General features: G+C 46.6%; 1 protein-coding gene across 1 annotated transcript in view; it reads left to right on the forward strand.

Annotated features, from left to right (window-relative positions):
* Positions 1-23944, forward strand: part of LOC126524719 (uncharacterized) — a 451239-nt gene that overhangs the window by 212389 nt on the left and 214906 nt on the right. Inside the window, exon 9 of the mRNA XM_055067253.2 lies at positions 19498-19569. Within this exon, the coding sequence (XP_054923228.2) occupies positions 19498-19569 (72 nt within the window). The remainder of the gene's footprint in view (positions 1-19497; positions 19570-23944) is intronic.

Raw genomic sequence — 23944 nt, forward strand, 5'->3', positions numbered from 1 at the left:
ATCGGTCTTCGTGCGTGGTTGCAGGAAGTCTCGCACAGCGGCCACCTTTATTTCAGAGGGGCGGCGACGACCCCGTCCAATCACCTGACCGAGGTAGACAACCTTGGCCTGTGCTAACTGGCACTTGGGATCCTTGACTGTCATGCCCGCTTCGAGCAGGCGGGTTAGCACTGCCCGCAAGTGTGCCATATGCTCCGACCAGGATGCGGAGAACATCGCTACGTCGTCTAAATACGGTAAAGCGAATTCTTCCTGTCCCCGCAACACTTTGTCCATGAGGCTTGAAAAGCAGTATGGCGCGTTCTTCAAACCAAAACTCAAAACTTTAGGACGCAATGTTCCCATTGGTGAGATGAACGCCGCATACCTACTAGCCTCATCTGTAAGTGGAACCTGATAATAACCCCTGACATGATCTAGGGTGGAAATAAACTGAGCGCTACTTTCTCAAGGCGCTCCTCGATGTTAGGGATCGGATAAATTTGATCCTTAGTGATGAAATTAAGCCTGCGGTAGTCGACGCAAGGACGAGGTTCCTTGTCTGGTACCTCAACTAAAATCAAAGGGGAGGTATATTCACTCTCACCCGCCTCAATAACACCGAGCTGTAGCATTTTCTTTACCTCAGCCTCCATAATATCGCGCTGGCGGGGTGGCACCCGGTACGCCTTGGACCGTACTGGCTCTGGGGAGGTAAGTTCTATTTCGTGAGTAAGGACAGAAGTCCAACCAGGCCTCTCAGAGAACTGACCTTGAAACTCTTGTAAGAGCTGGTGTAGTTCGGTTTTCTACTGAGGCGACAGCGCTGCTTTACTGATTAAATCACTAATGACTTGATCGGTGTCTTCCCTGTTCGTCACTGAGCCTACTCCCGGAAGCTCGACCGGAAGCTCTTCGGGAACTTTTACCATCATGCACACCACTGCTTCCCGTTGTCTGTAGGGTTTGAGCAGATTACAGTGGTAAACTTGCTGTACTTTCCGTTTTCCTGGCAGACTCACCACGTAGTTAACGTCCGACAGTTTTTGAACAATCCGTGCTGGGCCCTCCCACTGCACATCGAGTTTGCGTTTTAGCGATGTGCACAATATCGTTACCTCATCGCCCACCTCAAAACGACGGGCCCTGGCTTTTCGATCATAATAAACCTTGGCCCTCTGCTGGGCCTTTGCCATTGCTTCACCTGACAACTCCTGTGCCCTTCTTAAGCGTTCGAGGAGCCTAAGCACGTACTCCACCACGACTGGGTCGTCGCCCCTGCCTTCCCACGATTCTCGAAGCATGCGAAGCGGAGACCACAGCGAGCGACCGTACACCAGCTCAGCTGGCGAAAACCCCGAAGCCGCATGCGGCACGGTCCTTAATGCAAACATCACCCCCGGCAGGCACAGCTCCCAGTCAGTTTGTTGTTCAAAACACAATGCTCTCAACACGCGCTTCATGCCGGAGTGGAGCTTCTCAACGGAATTCGACTGTGGGTGGTACACTGAGCTGTGTAACAGCTTTACCCCACACCTTTCGAGAAAGGCTGCCGTCAAAGCGCTAGTAAACACTGTGCCCTGATCTGACTGGATTTCCGCAGGAAAACCTACTCGCGCAAATTTGGACAGTAGTGCATTGACTATCTCAACTGAGCTGAGTTCTTTAAGCGGCACTGCTTCAGGGAACTTTGTCGCTGGGCAGATCACAGTCAAAATGTGTCTGTACCCCGTGGCTGTTACCGGCAGAGGTCCCACTGTATCAATAACGAGCCGTCTAAAAGGCTCCGTAATGATAGGTACCAACTTCAACGGCGCCCTCGACTTGTCCCCTGGTTTGCCCACCCGCTGACAGGTGTCGCATGTCCTCACAAAGTGTTCTGCGTCACGAAAACACCCTGGCCAATAGTACTCTTGCAAGAGACGGTGCTTAGTCTTCTTAACTCCTAGGTGTCCGGACCATGAAGCCCAATGCGACAACCGCAACAGATCCTGACGGTAGCGCTGAGGCATGATCAGCTGATCGAACTCCACTCCCCTGCGGTCTAGATACTTCCCGTACATTACCCCACTTATTTCCACAAAACGAGCATCTTTCTTGGCGATGCCTTCTTTGGCATTGCAGCGCATGTTTTCTAAGCTGCCATCCTTCTTTTGCTCGGCTATCAAAGCGGACCGGCTGGCTTTTAGCAACCTATTAAGTCCATCTGACGTAGGCGCGATAAGCAAATCTGCAGATAGCTCTTCTAAGTTTCCCGTGTCGGGCACTTCCTCTCCAGTATCTGGTGCCTTCAACGCTACAGGCTCAATTTTATTCAGTTCGGACGTGCTCTGAATATCAGCTTGCTGCGCCTCTGACCCTTTTTCATTGTTCGACAACGTCGGCCCCGCAACTACCGCCTTTGCAGCGAGCTGCCGAACTCTCGATCTGGTTAAGGCCTGAACGCTAGCCTAACCAAACAAAAGCCCCTTCTCGCGCAGGAGGTGATCGGACCTGTTCGAAAATAGGTACGGGTACTGGGGGGCAGTATAGATGACACTGCGGCCTCCGTCTCAAGTGCTCCGAAAGGTCCTTCAATAAGCACTTTTGCTACGGGCAGACACACGCTGTGAGCTTCCACGGCTTGCTTGATCCATGCGCACTCGTCTGTGAACATATCGGTTTCTACGTAAGATGGGTGAACTACACCCATTGCAGCTGCGGAATCACGAAGCACTCGGCACTATTTCCCGTTCACGAGGAGGTCTCGCATGTAAGGCTCGAGAAGCTTCATGTTGTCGTCAGTGCTGCATAATGACAAAAACACGACTTTTGTTTTTGTTTCTGGACACTGCGCCGAAAAGTGACCCGGATTCTGGCACGTATAACACACGCGCGCTTGCCTCGTCTCGAACCGCTTTCTGCGTTCGGCTTCGGCTGCCGCCGTCTCCTTACGTTCGGTCGGACTGCTTTCACTCGCATCCGTACTACGTGTGTACCCCTTGCTCTCATGGGCGTGAACTTCGGCCTCACAAATTTGTAGCCAAATTCACCCTTTTGACCGTCCTTAGCTCCGCGAGCCCGACGCGTCACACTCCTCGGCTAGCTCGGCGGCTTTAGCCACCGTACTTACGTCTGGCCTATCCAAGACCCAGTACCGCACGTTCTCAGGTAAACGACTATAGAACTGTTTCAGCCCGAAACACTGCAGAACTTTCTCGTGGTCATCATCATCATCATCATCATCAGCCTGATTACGCCCACTGCAGGGCAAAGGCCTCTCCCATACTTCTCCAACTACCCCGGTCATGTACTAATTGTGGCCATGTTGACCCTCCAAACTTCCTAATCTCATCTGCCCACCTAACTTTCTGTCGCCCCCTGCTACGCTTCCCTTCCCTCGGAATCCAGTCCGTAACCCTTAATGACCATCGGTTATCTTCCCTCCTCATTACATGTCCTGCCCATGCCCATTTCTTTTTCTTGATTTCAACTAAGATGTCATTAACGCGCGTATGTTCCCTCACCCAATCTGCTCTTTTCTTATCCCTTAACGTTACACCTATCATTTTTCTTTCCATAGCTCGTTGCGTCGTCCTCAATTTAAGTAGAACCCTTTTCGTAAGCCTCCAGGTTTCTGCCCCGTACGTGAGTACTGGTAAGACACAGCTGTTATACACTTTTCTCTTGAGGGATAATGGCAACCTGCTGTTCATGATCTGCGAATGCCTGCCAAACGCACCCCAGCCCATTCTTATTCTTCTGATTATTTCACTCTCATGATCTGGATCAGCAGTCACTACCTGTCCTAAGTAGATGTATTCTCTTACCACTTCCAGTGCCTCGCTACCTATCATAAACTGCTGTTCCCTTCCGAGACTGTTAAACATTACTTTAGTTTTCTGCAGATTCATTTTTAGTCCCACCCTTCTGCTCTGCCTCTCCAGATCAGTGAGCATGCATTGCAGTTGGTCCCCTGAGTTACTAAGCAAGGCAATATCATCAGCGAAGCGCAAGTTACTAAGGTATTCTCCATTTACTCTTATCCCCAATTCTTCCCAATCCAGGTCTCTGAATACCTCCTGTAAACACGCTGTGAATAGCATTGGAGAGATCGTATCTCCCTGCCTGACGCCTTTCTTTATTGGGATTTTGTTGCTTTCTTTATGGAGGAGTACAGTGGCTGTGGAGCCGCTATAGATATCTTTCAGTATTTTTACATACGGCTCGTCTACACCCTGATTCCGCAATGCCTCCATGACTGCTGAGGTTTCGACTGAATCAAACGCTTTCTCGTAATCAATGAAAGCTATATATAATGGTTGGTTATATTCCGCACATTTCTCTATCACCTGATTGATAGTGTGAATATGATCTATTGTTGAGTAGCCTTTACGGAATCCTGCCTGGTCCTTTGGTTGACGGAAGTCTAAGGTGTTCCGGATTCTATTTGCAATTACCTTAGTAAATACTTTGTAGGCAACGGACAGTAAGCTGATCGGTCTATAATTTTTCAAGTCTTTGGCATCGCCTTTCTTATGGATTAGGATTATGTTAGCGTTCTTCCAAGATTCCGGTACGCTCGAGGTCTTGAGGCATTGCGTATAGAGGCTGGCCAGTTTTTCTAGAACAATCTGCCCACCATCCCTCAGCAAATCTGCTGTTACCTGATCCTCCCCAGCTGCCTTCCCCCTTTGTATACCTCCCAAGGCTTTCTTTACTTCTTCCGGCGTTACTTCTGGGATATCGAATTCCTCTAGATTATTCTCTCTTCCATTATCATCGTGGGTGCCACTCGTACTGTATAAATCTCTATAGAACTCCTCAGCCACTTGAACTATCTCATCCATATTAGTAATGATATTGCCGGCTTTGTCTCTTAGCGCACACATCTGATTCTTGCCAATTCCTACTTTCTTCTTCACTGCTTTTAGGCTTCCTCCGTTCCTGAGAGCTTGTTCAATTCTATCCATGTTATACTTCCTTATGTCAGCTGTCTTACGCTTGTTGATTAACTTCGAAAGTTCTGCCAGTTCTATTCTAGCTGTAGGGTTAGAGGCTTTCATACATTGGCGTTTCTTGATCAGATCTTTCGTCTCTTGCGATAGCTTACTGGTATCCTGTCTAACGGAGTTACCACCGACTTCTATTGCACACTCCTTAATGATGCCCACAAGATTGTCGTTCATTGCTTCAACACTAAGATCCTCTTCGTGACTTAAAGCCGAATACCTGTTCTGTAGCTTGATCTGGAATTCCTCTATTTTCCCTCTTAGCGCTAACTCATTGATCGGCTTCTTATGTACCAGTTTCCTCCGTTCCCTCCTCAGGTCTAGGCTAATTCGAGTTCTTACCATCCTGTGGTCACTGCAGCACACCTTACCGAGCACGTCCACATCTTGTATGATGCCAGGGTTAGCGCAGAGTATGAAATCTATTTCATTTCTAGTCTCGCCGTTCGGGCTCCTCCATGTCCACTTTCGGTTATTCCGCTTGCGGAAGAAGGTATTCATTATCCTCATATTATTCTGTTCTGCAAACTCTACTAATACCTCCCCCCTGCTATTCCTAGTGCCTATGCCATATTCCCCCACTGCCTTGTCTCCAGCATGCTTCTTGCCTACCTTGGCATTGAAATCGCCCATCAGTATAGTGTATTTTGTTTTCACTCTACCCATCGCCGATTCCACGTCTTCGTAGAAGCTTTCGACTTCCTGGTCATCATGACTGGATGTAGGGGCGTAGACCTGTACAACCTTCATTTTGTACCTCTTATTAAGTTTCACAACAAGACATGCCACCCTCTCGTTAATGCTATAGAATTCCTGTATGTTACTAGCTATATTCTTATTAATCAGGAATCCGACTCCTAGTTCTCGTCTCTCCGCTAAGCCCCGGTAGCACAGGACGTGCCCGCTCCTTAACACTGTATATGCTTCTTTTGGCCTCCTAACTTCACTGAGCCCTATTATATCCCATTTACTGCCCTCTAATTCTTCCAATAGCACTGCTAGACTCGCCTCACTAGATAATGTTCTTGCGTTAAAGGTTGCCAGGTTCATATTCGTGCCAGGTTCATATTCGTTAAACGTGCCAGGTTCAGAAAGACGCAGCGGTGGCGTAGAGGTAGAACACCCGCCTCGCGTGCAAGAGGTCCGTGGTTCGAATCCCGGTGCCGCGCAATTTTCCACCGGATTAAAAAAAAGAATCCGCGTGTTGATAAAATTGCATAAACAGGCCTGGAGTGTGGCCTGATGCCGGTGACCAGAACCGGTAACACACTCCCTCACCAGAGCAGGATTGGCCACCCTGGTGCAGTACTTGGCCACAACCTCCTATATGAATACAACAATTCTCGTGGTCACCAAACGCTTTCTCTTCTTTGAGCCACTGCTGCATGTTTCACATAAGCCTGTAGGCAAACTCTGTATATGACTCACTTCTGCCTTTCTCATTTTCCCGAAACTTCCGACGGAACGCCTCCGCTAACAGCCTGTACTTTTTTAGCAGACTCGATTTCACTTGGTCGAAATCCTCTGCCTCCTCTCTCTTCAAGTGAGCGACTACGTCGGCCGCGTCGCCGGGTAACAAAGTGAGCAAGCGCTGTGGCCGCGTTTCCCGAGAGAACCCCTGCTTCTCGCACGTTCGCTCAAAGTTAACCAGGAACAAACCAATGTCCTCTCCAAGCTTAAACGGCCGCATCAGCTCAGTCATTTTGAACGACACTCGTTCTCCTGTACCGTGTTCCTGACTTCCATAACGAGCGCGTTCCATCTCTGCCTCGAGACGCTTCATTTTCAAAGCGTGTTGACGGTCGCGCTCCTCTTTTTCTTTCTCTTTTTGTTCTTTACGTTCGCGCTCGTCTTTCTCTTTTTGCTCTTTTCTTTCCTGCCTTTTTGCCGTCTCCTTCTATCCAATGGTCTCAAGGCATTCCGACAGCTCGTCATCCTCAGCTTCTAACTCAAGAATAGCCCTTAGCAGTTCTGCTTTTCTGAGTTTGTTTGAGACATCCAGACCCAACTCTCTTGCAAGCTCCAGCAATTTCTGTTTGCGCAACGACTTCCAATCCATGGCTGCTCTGAATGCTGCTTTCTCTACTGTCTACTATTGTCTTGCCGCAAACTAACCCGGCAGGAACGACAACCACAATTACCAGCTCTGTTTCTGACACTAACAAAAGCCTGGCAAAACTTAGAAGAATGTTCCGCACTCAACAAACCTCGCAGCCAAGAATTCAGCGCAGTCGTTCCGCTGCAGGCAACCAGTCATCACACAGGGCTCGTTGCACTGCTCCCGGATGGTCGTTGTGCTGCTCAGCATACAGTCGACCGCATATCTTAGCTGCTGGCCTCCGTTGTCGCGATCTCACCGCTGGCAACCAGTTGTTGCATCTGGGTCGCAAGCCCCAAGGGTAACGTTGGCCTGGCGGCCTGGGGCACAACTGGAAGCATCCGAAGGTCCTGGCAAAGGATGAGTCGACTGCTAACAGAACAACTTGTTTATTATAGCATCGCAAAAGAGCGGCCGTTCAGGTCGACCGAAGTGGAGAGACGGGAGAGCACGTTACTCGACCGAAGAAATCGGAGCCTCCCTCGGCGTCCGTGGGCTGCTGCTTTTATACTCTCGGAGTCGAGGGCAGGAAGGAACGGCTCGGGACAAAGCCACCTAGAAAAAAAATGTAAGGCCACCGCATCATCTCCTCTCCTTGTCAATACGTCACGAGAGTCGGATGGTAGCGGTGGATGGGGCAGCGCTGCGTTTTTACAACGCGGCGCGCGTTCTGAAAACAAATTTTCTCCGTGGCTGCAATGCTAGAGCGGCAACGCGTGGAGCTTTTTCTTGGTGGCTTTGGTGGGGCATGCTGCACCGTAACCGCGATTGCTTTTCTTCGATTGTGCGTGGTTCGTCGTACACGGAAGCGCAACGATGCCTGGCTGTTGTTGCGCACCAAACTGCAAGTCCAATTATGACGGAGGGCCAAGTGTCCGAGTGCACAAGTTGCCATCTGACTGAGGCACTCGGGAAGCGTGGACGGGAGCAGTTCCTCGGAAGGACTTCTCGCCAACGAACTACACAGTGGTAAGTATTTCTTCTCTCTGTTTTTATTCTGTCTTTCCAGACGAATAGGTTTCGTCAGCATAGTGCGCAATGCAGTCGTGCACGCGTGCACAATATATGGGTCTCTGCACCTGTCGACGCGCTTGTAAATTCAACATTTTCGTCAAGCTTCATACCTGTAACGGCTTGTTTTTTTTATTATTTCAGCTCTGTGAAAAGCATTTCTTGCCATCGGATTACTTGAAGACGACATCTTACACGGACGTCAAGACAGGACAAGTGGTCGAAGTTGCCATGAAAAACATTCGTCTGAAGAAAACTGCAGTTCTGAGCTTGTTTCCCAATTGCCCTGCCTATTTATCGCGTCTGCAAACGTGCGTTCGAGAAGCGCGGGGGGCGAAAATAGCGCGCTTGGAAGCCACATATTTGCAAAAACCAATAATTCTTTCTCAGCAAACCCAAGCAGAAGAGGACGCCAGAAATTTGCTTGGTAGCTTTGCGGACTTGTTGAAGGCCTTGGGAAGCTTACAGAGCTCGGTCATCTCGGCAGTTTTGAACAAGGGCTCCAAGGTTCTCTTTGTGGAATTGTCACTTCAATCTGCTCCTGAAGTCCGTACTTCAGTGATCGTGTCCACAGACCTGCACGTCGAAGTATTTTTTGGTCAAACTGGTGTGAGGAAGTGTGGTGATGTGTTAGTTCTTGAAAAGCTGTGCGACTTGAGAGATTTGAAAAGTGTGTTGCACATGATCGAACAGACACATAAGGATATCAGCACTGAGCGTTGGATATCTACTGCCATTGGTTTGAACGTTGCTAGACGAAGTAAGTGGAAAACATTTCGCATGCGAGTTGCAAGAATGGCATCTGGAAGTGCTTAAATTCTTAAATAGTCAAATTGATCTTGTTTTGAATAATGCTGGCCGATATGCCCCCGATTTATTTGTTTTTCCTAGCCTTTTGTTCACAATTTCACCTCATGCATACAGATTCCTAAGAAGTTCGATGAAGCTTAAGATGCCGCATCCTGATAAATCAGAAGACTGCGTTCATCATACGATGTACGCCCTGAAATGAAGCAGCAAGAATGTAGCTTTCTTTCCTATGCAAAGTGTATTGTAAGCACATATACAGAGCATGAAAAGACTGTAACGTCAATGATTGATGAGATTCACCTTCAGTCATTTTTTTATTACAAGGCTGGCTTTGTTAGTGGTGCTGCGGTAAATTCATCGACTGCAGCAGGAACTGTCCACGCATTTATTATACAGAGCCTGATTTCTTCAAACAAGGATGTTGTACACATTCTTCCTGTGGCACAAATCGATGCTAAGGCGCTGCACGACTTCCTTCGGAACATTTTTCTTGATCTAAAGGCATCTGGTTTTAGCATAATCGCAGTGATCTCGGACAATACCTCCATAAACAGAAAAACCATGCCCTACTTCGTTAAGACGGGAAGTGTCAGCATTGTTTACCAGCATCCTGCTGACCCATCACGACCCCTGTTTTTCGTGGTGGACCAAGTTCACATACTAAAGTGAATAAGAAATAACTGGCTGAATGAAAGAAACATTGGCAAATGCATGTACATTCCTGAACCGAAGAGTGATGAGGCTGAACCAAAGATACAGCATCTTTCAAGGTAGTATGCCAGTTGCACGAAGCTGAAAAGCATGTGCTCTTGAAGCTAGCGCCAACGCTCACTTTGAAGGCACTGAACCCCTCGAACATAAAACGGCAGAGCGTTAAACTGGCCTTAAAGATAGTTAATTCATCTACTGTTGCTGCTCTCAGTGTTGCAATGTTCCAGCATGCAAAGAAAACATCTCAATATGTCGGCAACATTTTGACTTGGTGGAACATTGTTAACGTAAAGACGCGAAGAAAAGGACAGCGGTTGCGAGACCAGTCGCAAGGTCCAATAGTTTCATCGCCATGTCCTCAACTGGTATTCTTAGAGAGAATAGTTCAATGGCTTGATCACTGGGGAAGTCTCAAACATGACAATGGCTGCCTGACACGTGAAACGCACACATCTTTCAGCCACACCACCCACGCCTTGCACGAGCTTGCCATATACTGTCTCGAAGAGCTTCATTTCGAGTATGTAGTTTTTGGCAAATTTCAAGCTGATTGCTTGGAGGATCGCTTTGGAAAGCACCGGCAATTGTCTGGTGCCAATTACCACGTGTCTCTAAGGCAGATGAAAAGAAATTGCAGTTGCAGAAGGTTCTGGACCTGCCAGATTTGGACATTCTACTACCACCGAGCGCGAGCATGTTGGAGACAAGTGTAAATTCAGGAAACGGCCAGTTTCACGTCAGTGTGACCGACTGTGACATTGAGAAAAAAGCTTCAAGGCTACCGGCACTAACCTATGTTGCCGGCTATTGAGCCCATGCAGCTCTAAATAAGTTGACATGCGCATCTTGCAGTGAAAGCCTTGTGATGCAAGACGTCGATCTAGATGACCCTGAGAGTGCATTAATCACGAAGCTGACGAGGGGTGGCCTGAAGTTTCCACGAGCAGTTGTAGTTAATGCCGTACTATTTACTGAAGTTATATTGGACAAGCTCAGGACACCAGAATATGCCGTACGATTTTTCATCCTTCCAAGGCAGAAAGATACTCTTGTCGGCCTTGTGTTCGCTACCCTTCATGTCTTTGCGGATGTAGATGTGTGTGATTTCGGTCATCCTGCACAGGAGATAATGGGGCATGTTGTAAGTGCTGCAGCGAATACGCTGTTGAACATATTGTGGCGCACAGAAAATGACAAATTACGCAACGCCAAGAACTGCCGAAAATTGCAGACCTTGAAGGCCTGAGACATCATTCTCATTATTTTTTATTCATGAAGCTCTGTTTTTTCGAACGCCTACTTATGTTTATGTTGACAGAACCCTTGTAAAAAGAAACCTGTGGCGTAGCTAGGACTTATTTGCCTACATTATCAAAATTTAAACCTTGCATTTTAGTGTTTGAGTGTATTGTGCTACCTATTTATGACTCGAACTCTCCATGCTACCGCAATCCATTTATTGCATGTTTTCCTTTATGACTGAGAGTAGTCCTCTCGTATTTGACTTAGTTTTCACCATTTTCTCGGCATCTTATGAAGACCAAAAAGGCCTGCAAACAAGGCGCGTGGAAATAAAAGAACCACAAGAAATGGTACAACAAAGACGGAAGCTTATTCTATTTGACAATTAGTTGTGCGTGACCCTATAATTATAAAATTTTCACAATAAAATGAACCTCGATATTCGTGTGTATAGCCAGCACTGTTTTACGCAATGCGAGAGTGAGAACGATAATTGTATATGGAAGATTTAGAATGTTTGTTTCTGAGTGCAGTTCTTATCATTTGTGAATAAAGTATATTCTGTGTCTTCAATATGCAGTTTTCCTCTTTCTTTCTTTCCGTCTAAGGTTAAAGTGACTAAGGAGCATGCAGTTTGCTTGTCTTAGTCCCGACCAAACATCACATGCACAATAAGGGCAGGTAGTGTTGCAATACACGCAAAAAAATGCTGGCAGTCAAGTAATTTAATGAAGGTATGAAAGAATGTTGCCTTCTATGGTGGTGTTGACTGCGGTGAACCAGCCCCCCCCCCCTTATTTTTGCTTCAGCTATGCGTGTCTTGCTTTGGAACCGAAGCATATGCATTTATAGGTCGCTGTCACTTTAAGGACAGCACCAATTTTTCCATGCCATAGTATCCGCGACGCGCAGACACCCTGCAAGCGCAACGAACCTAGGCGCGGAGACGCCGACAGCGTCGACTGTCCGGCTCATCCGACTAGCGTGACGTCACAGCGGCGTGTGGAGGCCTTACTTTTTTCTAGGTGGCCTTGCTCGGGATGAGGCACAGGTGACGGCGGCGCCCGTACACGTTGAGACTAGAAGTGACGCATCCGCCGGGCCGGCGCCGGTCAGACCTCCTCGCTTCACAGTTGGGGAGCTCCTCTCCCCGGCTGCCGCGCTTTGACAAGCGTGGGCACCAACATGTACACACACACACACACACACACACACACATGAAGAAACGTGGCATTGAAACATGCCTGGACGCGCTTGGGAAGAAGCGTTGCGGCAACGCTGAACGGGCCAAAATGTCCGCCACTTTGAACGAAGCCCCGGCGTCCGTTGCATACGCGCCGGCTATACCACGCGTCGGAGGCGAAACATAACACCATCCGCAGACGAATAGTCTCACGGAGCGCTTGAAGAAGACACTCGCCGACATGCTAACAATGTACGTCGACGTCGAACACAATACGTGGGACGCTGTGCTGCCGTACGTACCCTTTGCTTACAACGCGGCGGTGCGTGAAACAACAAGGAACACGCCATTTAAGCTGGATTGCGGCTGGAACCCGACGACGTCTGTCGACGCCATGCTGCCGCACGTCTCCGACGAAGAGAAGCCTGACGTCACCACCTATCTACAGCACGCCGAAGTAGCCCAACAGCTTGCCCGCCTACAGATCAAGGACCAACAGCGTACCGACAGCCGACACTACAACCTCCGGCGACGCTACGTCGAGTACCAGGCCGGCGACCTTGTTTGGGTTCGGAATCCTATATGCCTACGAAGATTCAGCGAGAAACTGTTGCGACGCCATTTAGGACCCTACAAATTCATCCGATTTATCGACGCACTGGGCTGTGAAGTCGTGCGAAACGGCATTTCGCATTCACAGCGGAGCCGCGCACAATCTGAAGCAGTCCACGTGGTGCGTCTTAAGCCCTCTTACGCACGCTGACAAACTTCCTTACTTTGTTGTCTCTTTTGCGACGGGTGTTTTTGTTTATTACTTTCGTTTGTTTGCAGCATCGGGTCGATGCTTTTTAAGAGGGGGGTATTGACTCGTGTACTTGTTTTTCTTTATCGGGCGACCAGGTTTCACCAACTAAGAAATGTTATCGCACAGCGCTGGATTCGCCGGGATGTATCGGAAGTTTCTGGAAAATTATCGATGGTGCCATCCGCTGTCTGTCACCCAATCTTGTGTAATCTGATTGCATGTATGCGCGACGCGAATAATGTATAACTTTGTGGAAGACACGCGGGTCCCAGCGATCACTCTGGATCATTCGACGACTGATGTATAAAAGCGGACGCGCATGACCCGTTGGTCAGTTTCGGGCGACCACAGATCGTGTTTGCCGGCATTGCTCTCCTTTGACATAACTTGCTTGTTGGCACAAGTTCGCCCAATAGAACGCTAGTTTCGAGATTCAGCGTTTTGCTTTCTTCACCGTCACTAGCACGGGACAATAGTCTATCACGACTGTCTGCCTTTTTTCTCTGCTCGACCAACCGCAGCGAATCTCACAGGCCAGCGGAACAGTGGACTAGGTGATTCAACTATTTTTGCCCTATTACTCCAAAACGAAATAAGGTTTCTACTACTTCTACTACTACTCCTACATGACAGCGCCGGCAGAAATGCATCTAAAGTAGTAATGTGGTTGCTATGCGAATAAAACGAAACATTATTACTCGGCGTGCCAACCGAGGCGTTTATGAACAGACTAGGCAAGACACGTGAAAAGCTTCTCAAGCCTGATTTTCTGCATCATAGTCTATGACGACTATCTTCCCTGTTTCTCTGCTCGACCACGCCCAGCGAGCCGCACACGCCAGTGTAGCAGTGGGCTAGGTGATCCACCTTTTCTTTCAATCTTACCCCCAAATAAAATAAAGTTTCTGCTACTCCCACTATTACTCCTACATCACGGTGACGGCAGAAATGTGCGTGGGGTGTCTATGTAATTATACATAAAAGGGAAGATCTTGTGGCAAGCTAAACTGCCGCATGTACAAGTTGCCTCTCTGAGCAACAAACAGAGGATATAACACCACAATCACAAAAGAAAATGCTGCACAAACTGGATGATATAATATGTCACCTGAATTTTTTCATGAATATGTCATGAGGCGGCACTAATGGTATCTTTTGCATTCTTTACATCAATTCCCTTCATTTTTTTTCCTCGTTTCTCCATACCCTAGGCGAAAACTAGCAAAACGTTTGCAGGTGTCCTTAGCTATCGCCGAAGGCGAACGCGAAAGCATTGTAGCCGAATTCACCTTGTTCACCCTGTATCCTCTTTAATCCACCCTGATCCGCCTTAATCCTCCTTCATTCACATAACCCGCCTTCATCATCATCATCATCATCATCATCATCATCAGCCTAGTTACGCCCACTGCAGGGCAAAGGCCTCTCCCATACTTCTCAAACTACCCCGGTCATGTACTAATTGTGGCCATGTTTTCCCTGCAAACGTCTTAATGTCATCCGCCCACCTAACTTTCTGCCGCTCCCTGCTACGCTTCCCTTCCCTTGGAATCCAGTCCGTAACTCTTAGTGACCATCGGTTATCTTCCCTCCTCATTACATGTCCGGCCCATGCCCATTTCTTTTTCTTGATTTCAACTAAGATGTCGTTTACCCGCGTTTGTTGCCTCGCCCAATCTGCTCTTTTCTTATCCCTTAACGTTACACCCATCATTCTTCTTTCCATAGCTCGTTGCGTCGTCCTCAATTTCAGCAGAACCCTTTTCGTAAGCCTCCAGGTTTCTGCCCCATATGTGAGTACTGGTAACACACAGCTGTTGTACACTTTCCTTTTGAGGGATAGTGGCAACCTGCTGTTCATGATTTGAGAATGCCTGCCAAACGCACTCCAACCCATTCTTATTCTTCTGGTTATTTCAGTCTCATGATCCGGATCCGTGGTCACTACCTGCCCTAAGTAGATGTATTCCCTTACCACTTCCAGTGCTTCGCTACCTATCGTAAACTGCTGTTCTCTTCCGAGACTGTTAAACAATACTTTAGTTTTCTGCAGATTAATTTTCAGACCCACCCTTCTGCTTTGCCTCTCCAGGTCAGTGAGCATGCATTGCAATTGGTCTCCTGAGTTACTAAGCAAGGCAATATCATCAGCGAATCGCAAGTTGCTAAGGTATTCTCCATCAACTTTTATCCCCAATTCTTCCCACTCCAGGCCTCTGAATACCTCCTGTAAACATGCTGTGAATAGCATTGGAGATATCGTATCTCCCTGTCTGACGCCTTTCTTTATAGGGATTTTGTTGCTTTCTTTGTGGAGGACTACGGTGGCTGTGGAGCCGCTATAGATATCTTCCAGTATTTTTACATATGGCTCATCTACACCCTGATTCCGTAATGCCTCCATGACTGCTGAGGTTTCGACTGAATGAAACGCTTTCTCGCAATCAATGAAAGCTATATATAAGGGTTGGTTATATTCTGCACATTTCTCTATCACTTGATTGATAGTGTGAATATGGTCTATTGTTGAGTAGCCGTTACGCAATCCTGCCTGGTCCTTTGGTTGACAGAAGTCTAAGGTGTTCCTGATTCTATTTGCGATTACCTTAGTAAATACTTTGTAGGCAACGGACAGTAAGCTGATCGGTCTATAATTTTTCAAGTCTTTGGCGTCCCCTTTCTTATGGATTAGGATTATGTTAGCGTTCTTCCAAGATTCCGGTACGCTCGAGGTTATGAGGCACTGCGTATACAGGGTGGCCAGTTTCTCTAGAACAATCTGACCACCATCCTTCAACAAATCTGATGTTACCTGATCCTCCCCAGCTGCCTTCCCCTTTTGCATAGCTCCTAAGGCTTTCTTTACTTCTTCTGGCGTTACCTGTGGGATTTCGAATTCCTCTAGGCTATTCTCTCTTCCACTATCGTCGTGGGTGCCACTGGTACTGTATAAATCTCTATAGAACTCCTCAGCCACTTGAACTATCTCATCCATATTAGTAACGATATTGCCGGCTTTGTCTCTTAACGCACACATATGATTCTTGCCTATTCCTAGTTTCTTCTTCACTGTTTTTAGGCTTCCTCCGTTCCTGAGAGCCTGTTCAATTCTATCCATATTATAGTTCCTGATGTCCGCTGTCTTACGCTTGTTGATTAACTTAGAAAGTTCTGCCAGTTCTATTCTAGCTGTAGGATTAGAGGCGTTTCTTGATCAGATCTTTCGTCTCCTGCGATAGATTACTGGTTTCCTGTCTAACGGCGTTACCACCGACTTCTATTGCGCACTCCTTAATGATGCCCAAGAGATTGTCGTTCATTGCTTCAACACTAAGGTCCTCTTCCTGAGTTAAAGCCGATTACCTGTTCTGTAGTTTGATCCGGAATTCCTCTAGTTTTCCTCTTACCGCTAACTCACTGATTGGCTTCTTGTGTACCAGTTTCTTTCGTTCCCTCCTCAAGTCTGTGGTCACTGCAGCGTACCTTGCCGAGCACGTCTACATCTTGAATGATGCCAGGGTTCGCGCAGAGTATGAAGTCGATTTCATTTCTAGTCTCACCATTCGGGCTCCTCCACGTCCACTGTCGACTAACCCGCTTGCGGAAAAAGGTATTCATTATCCGCATATTATTCTGTTCTGCAAACTCTACTAATAATTCTCCTCTGCTATTCCTAGAGCCTATGCCATATTCCCCCACTGACTTGTCTCCAGCCTGCTTCTTGCCTACCCTGGCATTGAAGTCGCCCATCAGTATAGTGTATTTTGTTTTGACTTTACCCATCGCCGATTCTACGTCTTCATAAAAGCTTTCGACTTCCTGGTCATCATGACTAGATGTAGGAGCGTAGACCTGTACAACCTTCATTTTGTACCTCTTATTAAGTTTCACAACAAGACATGCCACCCTCTCGTTAATGCTATAGAATTCCTGTATGTTACGAGCTATTTCCTTATTAATCAGGAATCCGACTTCTAGTTCTCGTCTCTCCGCTAAGCCCCGGTAACACAGTACATGCCCGCTTTTTAGCACTGTATATGCTTCTTTTGTCCTCCTAACCTCACTGAGCCCTATTATATCCCATTTACTACCCTCTAATTCCTCCAATAACACTGCTAGACTCGCCTCACTAGATAGCGTTCTAACGTTAAACGTTGCCAGGTTCAGATTCCAATGGCGGCCTGTCCGGAGCCAGGTATTCTTAGCACCCTCTGCAGCGTCACAGATCTGACCGCCGCCGTGGTCAGTTGCTTCGCGGCTGCTGGGGACTGAGGGCCGGGGTTCGATTGTTGTATTCATATAGGAGGTTGTGGCCAAGTACTGCACCAGGGTGGTGAATCCTGCTCTGGTGAGAGAGTGCGTTACCGGTTCTGGTCACCAGGATCAGGCCGCACTCCAGGCCTGTTTGTGCAATTTTCTCAACACACGGTTTTTTTTTTATTTTCCGGTGGAGAATTGCGCGGCACCAGGATTTGGATCACGGTCCTCTTGCACTGGAAACGGATACTCTACCGTCCCCGTAGGAGTTAAATTAAAAATTAATTTATGGGGTTTTACGTGACAAAACCACTTTCTGATTATGCACGGCGTAGTGGAGGACTCCGAAAATTTCGACCACCTGGGGTTCTTTAACGTGCACCTAATTCTAAGTACACGGGTGTTTTCGCATTTCGCCCCCATCGAAATGCGGCCGCCGTGGTCGGGGTCCGATCCCGCGACCTCGTGCTCAGCAGTCTAACACCATAACCACTGAGCAACCACGGCGGGTCCCGCAGGAGTTGCACGCCTCATTTAACCTACGGTGGTGCCCTATTTGATCAGTCAAGGTGGACGAATCTGAGCTCTGTTATACCGCATGGATGGCACTCGGCTAGAGAACCTGGTATTTATGACCTGCACATGTGAGGCCATACATATTTGAAGATATATATCTTTCTTTTTTTTTTTTACAGGAGGGTTCCCGTACAGTGATAAAATAAAGGAAAAGACATTAAAAGAAAGAAAAAAAAAGAAAGAAAAAGGGGTGAAAAAAAAATGAGCATAGGAGGTGATTTGAACTCGTGACCCTTCGATGTTGCCCGGAAAGATAGCTCAGTCGGTTGGTTCGTCAGGCCCCAGGCTACTTTCAAGCGCCACAGCTCCTGCTCCGAGCCTCACACTTGTGCTCCGAGCCTCACTCTTGCATACGGAAGGCATATTTTCTAGGAAAAGTGGCCGCTCGAGGAGAAAAGCGAACTCGAGCGGCTTTAGAGGCTAGGAAAACTGCCTTAAAATATTTAGACTTGAGGGAAAGCTTCGTTAACAAACTATAACACGGCAATCAGCACTCGAATACGACGAGAGAAATTACTGAGACGTGGAAAATTCCCTTGAAAGAAATCTGGTTTGCGAGACAAATGCTTGTATGTATTGAACTTCTTAAAATATGAGGGGGGAAATATGCGCTCACCGAGAGGGCATCGGCAGCACGAGACCATCACAAGGCACCTTACAGAGATGTGGAGAGCTTCGCGGCCGGAACGAAGCCTCCCCTCTCCGCCGGCCAAGAGGGGAAAACGCGCTTTCCGATCGCTCAAGGTTGCGCGGACAAAGCATAACTCTAGCGTCTAGGAAAAGCTTAACCAGGTGCGATGGCGGCACGCATAGCGTGGGAAGCTAGCCGCCCGAATAACTATACCAAGGGCTGCTGCTGACGAGGGCGAAATACCTTCGTGTAATTATAATAACCCTAATAGGACTACTTTCGAAAGAAAAAAAAAAGGAAACGGCCCAGACGGCTATACTACGAGAGCTATGACTGATAGTTTTCTATATATATATATATATATATATATATATATATATATAGTCATCTCATCTATGGGATCGCATGCGCGCGCTGTTGCTTTGTCTCTGCGTGTAGTAGTTAAGAGAGCCAGTTTAAGGGCGGAGAAGAAGAAAGGCAAGATAAGCAAGAACTGCAGCGCCGTGGTTTTAAAGCGCACCCGTGGTAGAGAAACGGAATGCGATATAAGCGTGCGTAGCCATGATACGCACACCCGCCTTAATCCACCCTAATCCACATTGATCCAATCACTCATCAATCAGTAAATACCTGCCAATCAGTAATCATGTCCTAAACACGGCTGGACATGCTTCTATTCGCTTCTGGCTTTTCTTGAGTCACGTGATATTTTCTGTACCTACCAAAGCGACCTTGAACCATAGAGGTATAAGGCTTTCGTAAAAAAAACTAAAAAAATCTTCCGGAAATTTTCGGAAACTTCCGAGGGCGCTTTTCGCCCAGCCATCGGATTTCTATCCGGGACGTCCACACAACCGCCATTACGAACCGGCTTTTGAAGCCACACAGCGGCAGCTTGGCACATTGTCCATCAAGATAATGAGTCAAGGTATCTAGTTTGGAACACAAAATACAACAATAAAAAGCACGAACAGCAAGCTCACTGGAACTCATTCCTACTGCATGCTCCAGAAAGAAAAAAAAAACGTAGCAGCGATTTCGTCTTTCGTTTGAAAGAAGGCGTTTTCATACGCCGACCCACTTACGCGAAAGTATAGCGCAGCTAACATTCTAGCGGAATTGAAGAATGACCAATGCGTCAGGTACAGGCCTATGCTGCCTGTAGTATTATACGATTCTACCTCTAGTACTAATATTTTGCAGGAATTGGAAAAGCTTGAAGACGACAAGTTTTATGACGTTGGAGGACCGGAAGTGATCAAGCTGGATAGAAAGGTAAGTTGCTATAAAATTTTGGGCAAACAATTAAACGCGGGGTGAAAATGCTTGAAGGTGTAAAATCGCTACAAATTGTAAGAATACTTTTTATCGAGCGTTTATTTATTGACGGGTTTATTTTTTTGTCTAACTGTTCTCACATTTACTTTTTATATCTATGTGGCATTGATGAGCCACTCACTCAGATATGTTTGTTTAAGACCCAAGATTTATGCGAGCATGAAGCCAAAGGGGATGCTGAACTTGCCCAGTTCCACGTTTCTTAGCTAGTTCGAGTACACTGTTTACTCGGCCAAGGTATATTATTCTCGCCCGCGTTGACAAAACAGGTACTGTACACATTGTGAGGGCCAGTTGAGCATTTTTTAGTTTACTAGGGTAAGGTATTTCTTCGAAAAACTAAATGTTTCCAGCAGGCCTTCAAAAACATTACTAGCTTTAGGGTGGCGTAGGGGGCAGCCAATTAAACAGGTGCTGGAAGTCTGCCAAGTGTGTAACAAATACGTATATAAAACTGTCTTTCAAATAAGTGTACTCAACATAGACGTGGTTTGCGTTTCGTAAGAAAGTTGTCCACTGCATCAAGCATATCAGCGCATCGAAACACAACGCAAATAAAGTTGTACAGTACTCGAAAGCGCCACATACTCGCTCATGTAACAACCTCGTTTCCTTTTGCCCTATAATGCCACCCTTATATCACGTGCTCTGGCACTTAAGCTTTTGCCGAGTATGCTGGTATCGGAATGGCATCACACGCATAAGATTTTATTTCCGTTGGCCGATTGCGGTGCGCACATTTTGGTGACACGCTGCCAGCTTCCTTATAAAACGCCAAGGTGACAGGCCGCAGTGAACTTCAGCCGCGCACTCATAGTTCATTCTCCGCCTCAACCGCGCGAAGACGTGCTTTGTATACCAAGTGACAGTCACTTGGAACAGTCACAAACGGTCACACAAATAGGCACAGGTGCCCTCTCGCACGTCACTCTGCTTTCCAAAGAGGTGAACTGTTTAGAGGAAGGGGCCAGTGCAAATATCAGCAGAACTCTGTGGAAGTAGACTTTCTCCGCTGCTATCATTCATCACCATCAGCAGCGGCCAGGCTACGCCCACTGCAAGGCGAAGGCCTCTCCCATACTTCTCCAACTACCCCGGTCATGTGCTAATGACATGTACTGGCATTGACGCTGGGACACTTAGTACTGTTTTCTGAAACCAAGTATGTTATTTCTCTTATTTTATGCGTTTCAACTGTGTTGGCATTGTGTTTTACCGGTCTCCCCCCCTTGCTATCCTAAACAAAACTTATACCGGGAATATATTTGGTTAAAATAAGATTGGGTGTCGAATGTGTAGGCGTAGTACAGGATCTGCTGGTAATGCACGACCATTGCAGTAAGTTACGCATACAAGTACCAGTATGCAAGTGCGTTTAAGGAAGGGCGTGCAGTACAAGCCCACTGTCTTGAGAATTATGTAACAGCCACACAGGCCAAATCTAGTAAAACTTGTGGCGTGGTCTAAGCTGCGCACGCAGTTAAAATTGTTTGAAAACAGTCTTAAAAATCTCGTTCATCCCACTTTAAAAGGTGTTGGTGCTGACATGGAAGTAAAACGTGGATTCTAAGAACCAGTTGCAGTTTTGCTGCATATTCCCGAATACAACTATATAAATGTAAAATCTTTATTAATACACAACCGCTCGATGCGAAACGATTTTGAGTTCCTTAGCTTTTGTTCCCCCGTGAAATCCTACCCCGACCCGACTGAAACAACATTTATTGCTCACAAACTCACGAACGCGTTCGTATGTTGTATGTTTCTCACATTGCAATTTGAAAGGAGGTGAGAGAAGAAACCCTTCGCTGATGGTTTAAATGTTCTTCCCTCCCGCCCCTCCCTCCTCCATCGAACACAGGCACAAGCCAGAAAACAAGGTAACACAATGGAAAATACAAGGTATCCCCCATCGCTGTAAAAAATTACGCTGTGCATTTCCTCGAATGATTTGAATATAAACACAGAGTGTCCCAGCTAACTTTAGCCAGAGTTTGAAAATAGGCAACTGCCACGTAGCTGGACAGAACAAAGGTAACGATGTTGGCCGTCGCATGGAAATACTCATTTTTTTTCATTCCGCCTCATGAGATATTTCTAGTCATTTAATCAACTTCAGTAATGCCGTAATGAAATGAAGTCTGAGTGGGAAAATTGTAGAGCGACATAACAAACTCCCGATGCATGTTTCTGTTGTTCTTGCGTGCAACATGTCTTTTCCAAGCGTGAAAGAAGCCCGCAAATGCATTCAAAATTGCCGCGCGACTGGCCACTCGAGGCACTTCGTGTATTGGTGGGCTTCTTTCACGCTCGGATAAACCATGTTATGTAGCACGTGTTTTATGTAGCTTTAGTCTATTTATGACATTTGAAAAGGTTTATAATGTATTACGAATAACTAGCTAATAAGGTGGAAGAAAAAATAGTACCACTAAGCGGTGGCAAACACCATTACTTTTGTTCTATCCAGCTACGTGGCATTTGCATATTTTAAACTTGATAATCAGCTGGGACACCCCCTATCTACAGGATGTGGTTTCCTTTTTTCCTGTAACATAAGACTTATTATCAAACAAGGGTTCGCCGTATCAAGAAAGTGGGGCATGCCTAAACGGGTTCTGCGAAACCACGCGTGGTGGAGGAAAGTGTGACAGAGAAAAATTGACATCTACCCCTCTTATAGCAGGGGAAGGCATTGGTCCCATGTTAGAATCCGAGAGTGATATAAAATTGTATTCAACTTTAAAGCTTACTTCCCGAGAAAGCCTTATGGGTTTCATTTGCAGCTTCGTGGCTACAGGAGGCGTGGACTTCAAGTTATCCTTCCATAGCTTTCCTCCACTTCGCGAGCTTCACCTGAACTCATTTTCCATGGTTAGTCTCCGAATGCTATGAGTAGTCGATTATTTGCCCCCCGCTCTGCGATCTGCTTGCGTCCTCGTTACCACAGATGGTAAAGCGACCAACCCGGAAAGGCGTTGGTCCGGGGTTATAACAACAAATCGCCGCAAATTTTTTTTCAGAAATTGCGAAGCTTTCTTTCTAGAAAATCCGTAGGGGTTTCTATTGTAGCTTCGTGCTACAACACAGGCGGATATAAATTTTTTTCATTCAATAATGGAGCATGAGCAATTGCAACAAATTGAATATTCACGCAACATTTTGACTTCATATGGGTCAGTTAATGCAATTATTTCGAATTTGTTCAACAGCATGGTCGTTGATTGTAAATTAAATGTGAGGCGCATTGACAAATTTGTCGCAGTTGTTCGCTAAACCCGGAAACAGTAATGAAGCTATGTAATGTAGAGCGATCACGTAATATGACACGGCTCCATTAATTGCACGCTATTACACCCTAAAAGGAATATAGATTGACACTGCAAGATAAAGGGCATTATGAAAATGTAAATAGAGACTGTCTTTCGTCCCCTTCATTCAATAGATACATAAAGCGTCTGAACAACAGAAAGAAGGGACATTTTAGAGCTGCTTAAACAACATGTGCGCTTGGGCAAGGAATAATGCATCAGAAACAAATATTTCAGCGCTATGCACCGGAAGCCAAGCAATCACTTCTTTCGACAAGGTTACCTAAAATGCTGCCGCATAATCCAAAAGAATTTTTGAAATCAATAAAACTCTCCCTTCTGCAATGATCACAATATAGCTTTTGCGGAAGCTGAGGCTCCTAATGTATTCATTGGTACTTTTATTTGTTTAACCCTTGAACGCAATGACGAGCTACCCGATTTTGCATAACTTAATTACCGTACTATTGATACTACTAACGCTATTATTACTATTACTACCGTTACCCTAATATTAGTTTACTGATACCCATGAGGGTGTCATCAGGGTACACTCCTACGAAACTCTTTTTCCTTGACGTCTATGCGCTGCACAGTGACCACTTTACCAGAATGCATGAAATAGACGTTTCAACATTATGTCAGCACAAGCATTGAACACAATATTCCCATAGACGCCTTGTTCCTGGACTTCGAGAAAGCCTTTGACAAGGTGGCCCGCTAATGGTTATCCCTCAATTTCTCGCACATAAATCAACCCGTTTGTCGTTGACTGGCTGTTTGACTCCCTCACAAATATGAAGTAGTTTGTCTGTATTATTGGGCATACGTCCTGTTAGCACCTGCTATATCCGGAGTGCGTCAAGGCACCGTCCTAAGGCCATTACATTTTCTAATATTCATAAATGACCTACGTATTCACCTTCTGGCACACGATTGTGACCTTTTTCGTCCTATCCATAGCTTCTATGATAACATTGCGCTTCGAAATGATGTGCTAC

This window comes from Dermacentor andersoni, chromosome 3, assembly GCF_023375885.2.
Source record: "Dermacentor andersoni chromosome 3, qqDerAnde1_hic_scaffold, whole genome shotgun sequence".
NCBI lineage: Eukaryota > Metazoa > Arthropoda > Arachnida > Ixodida > Ixodidae > Dermacentor > Dermacentor andersoni.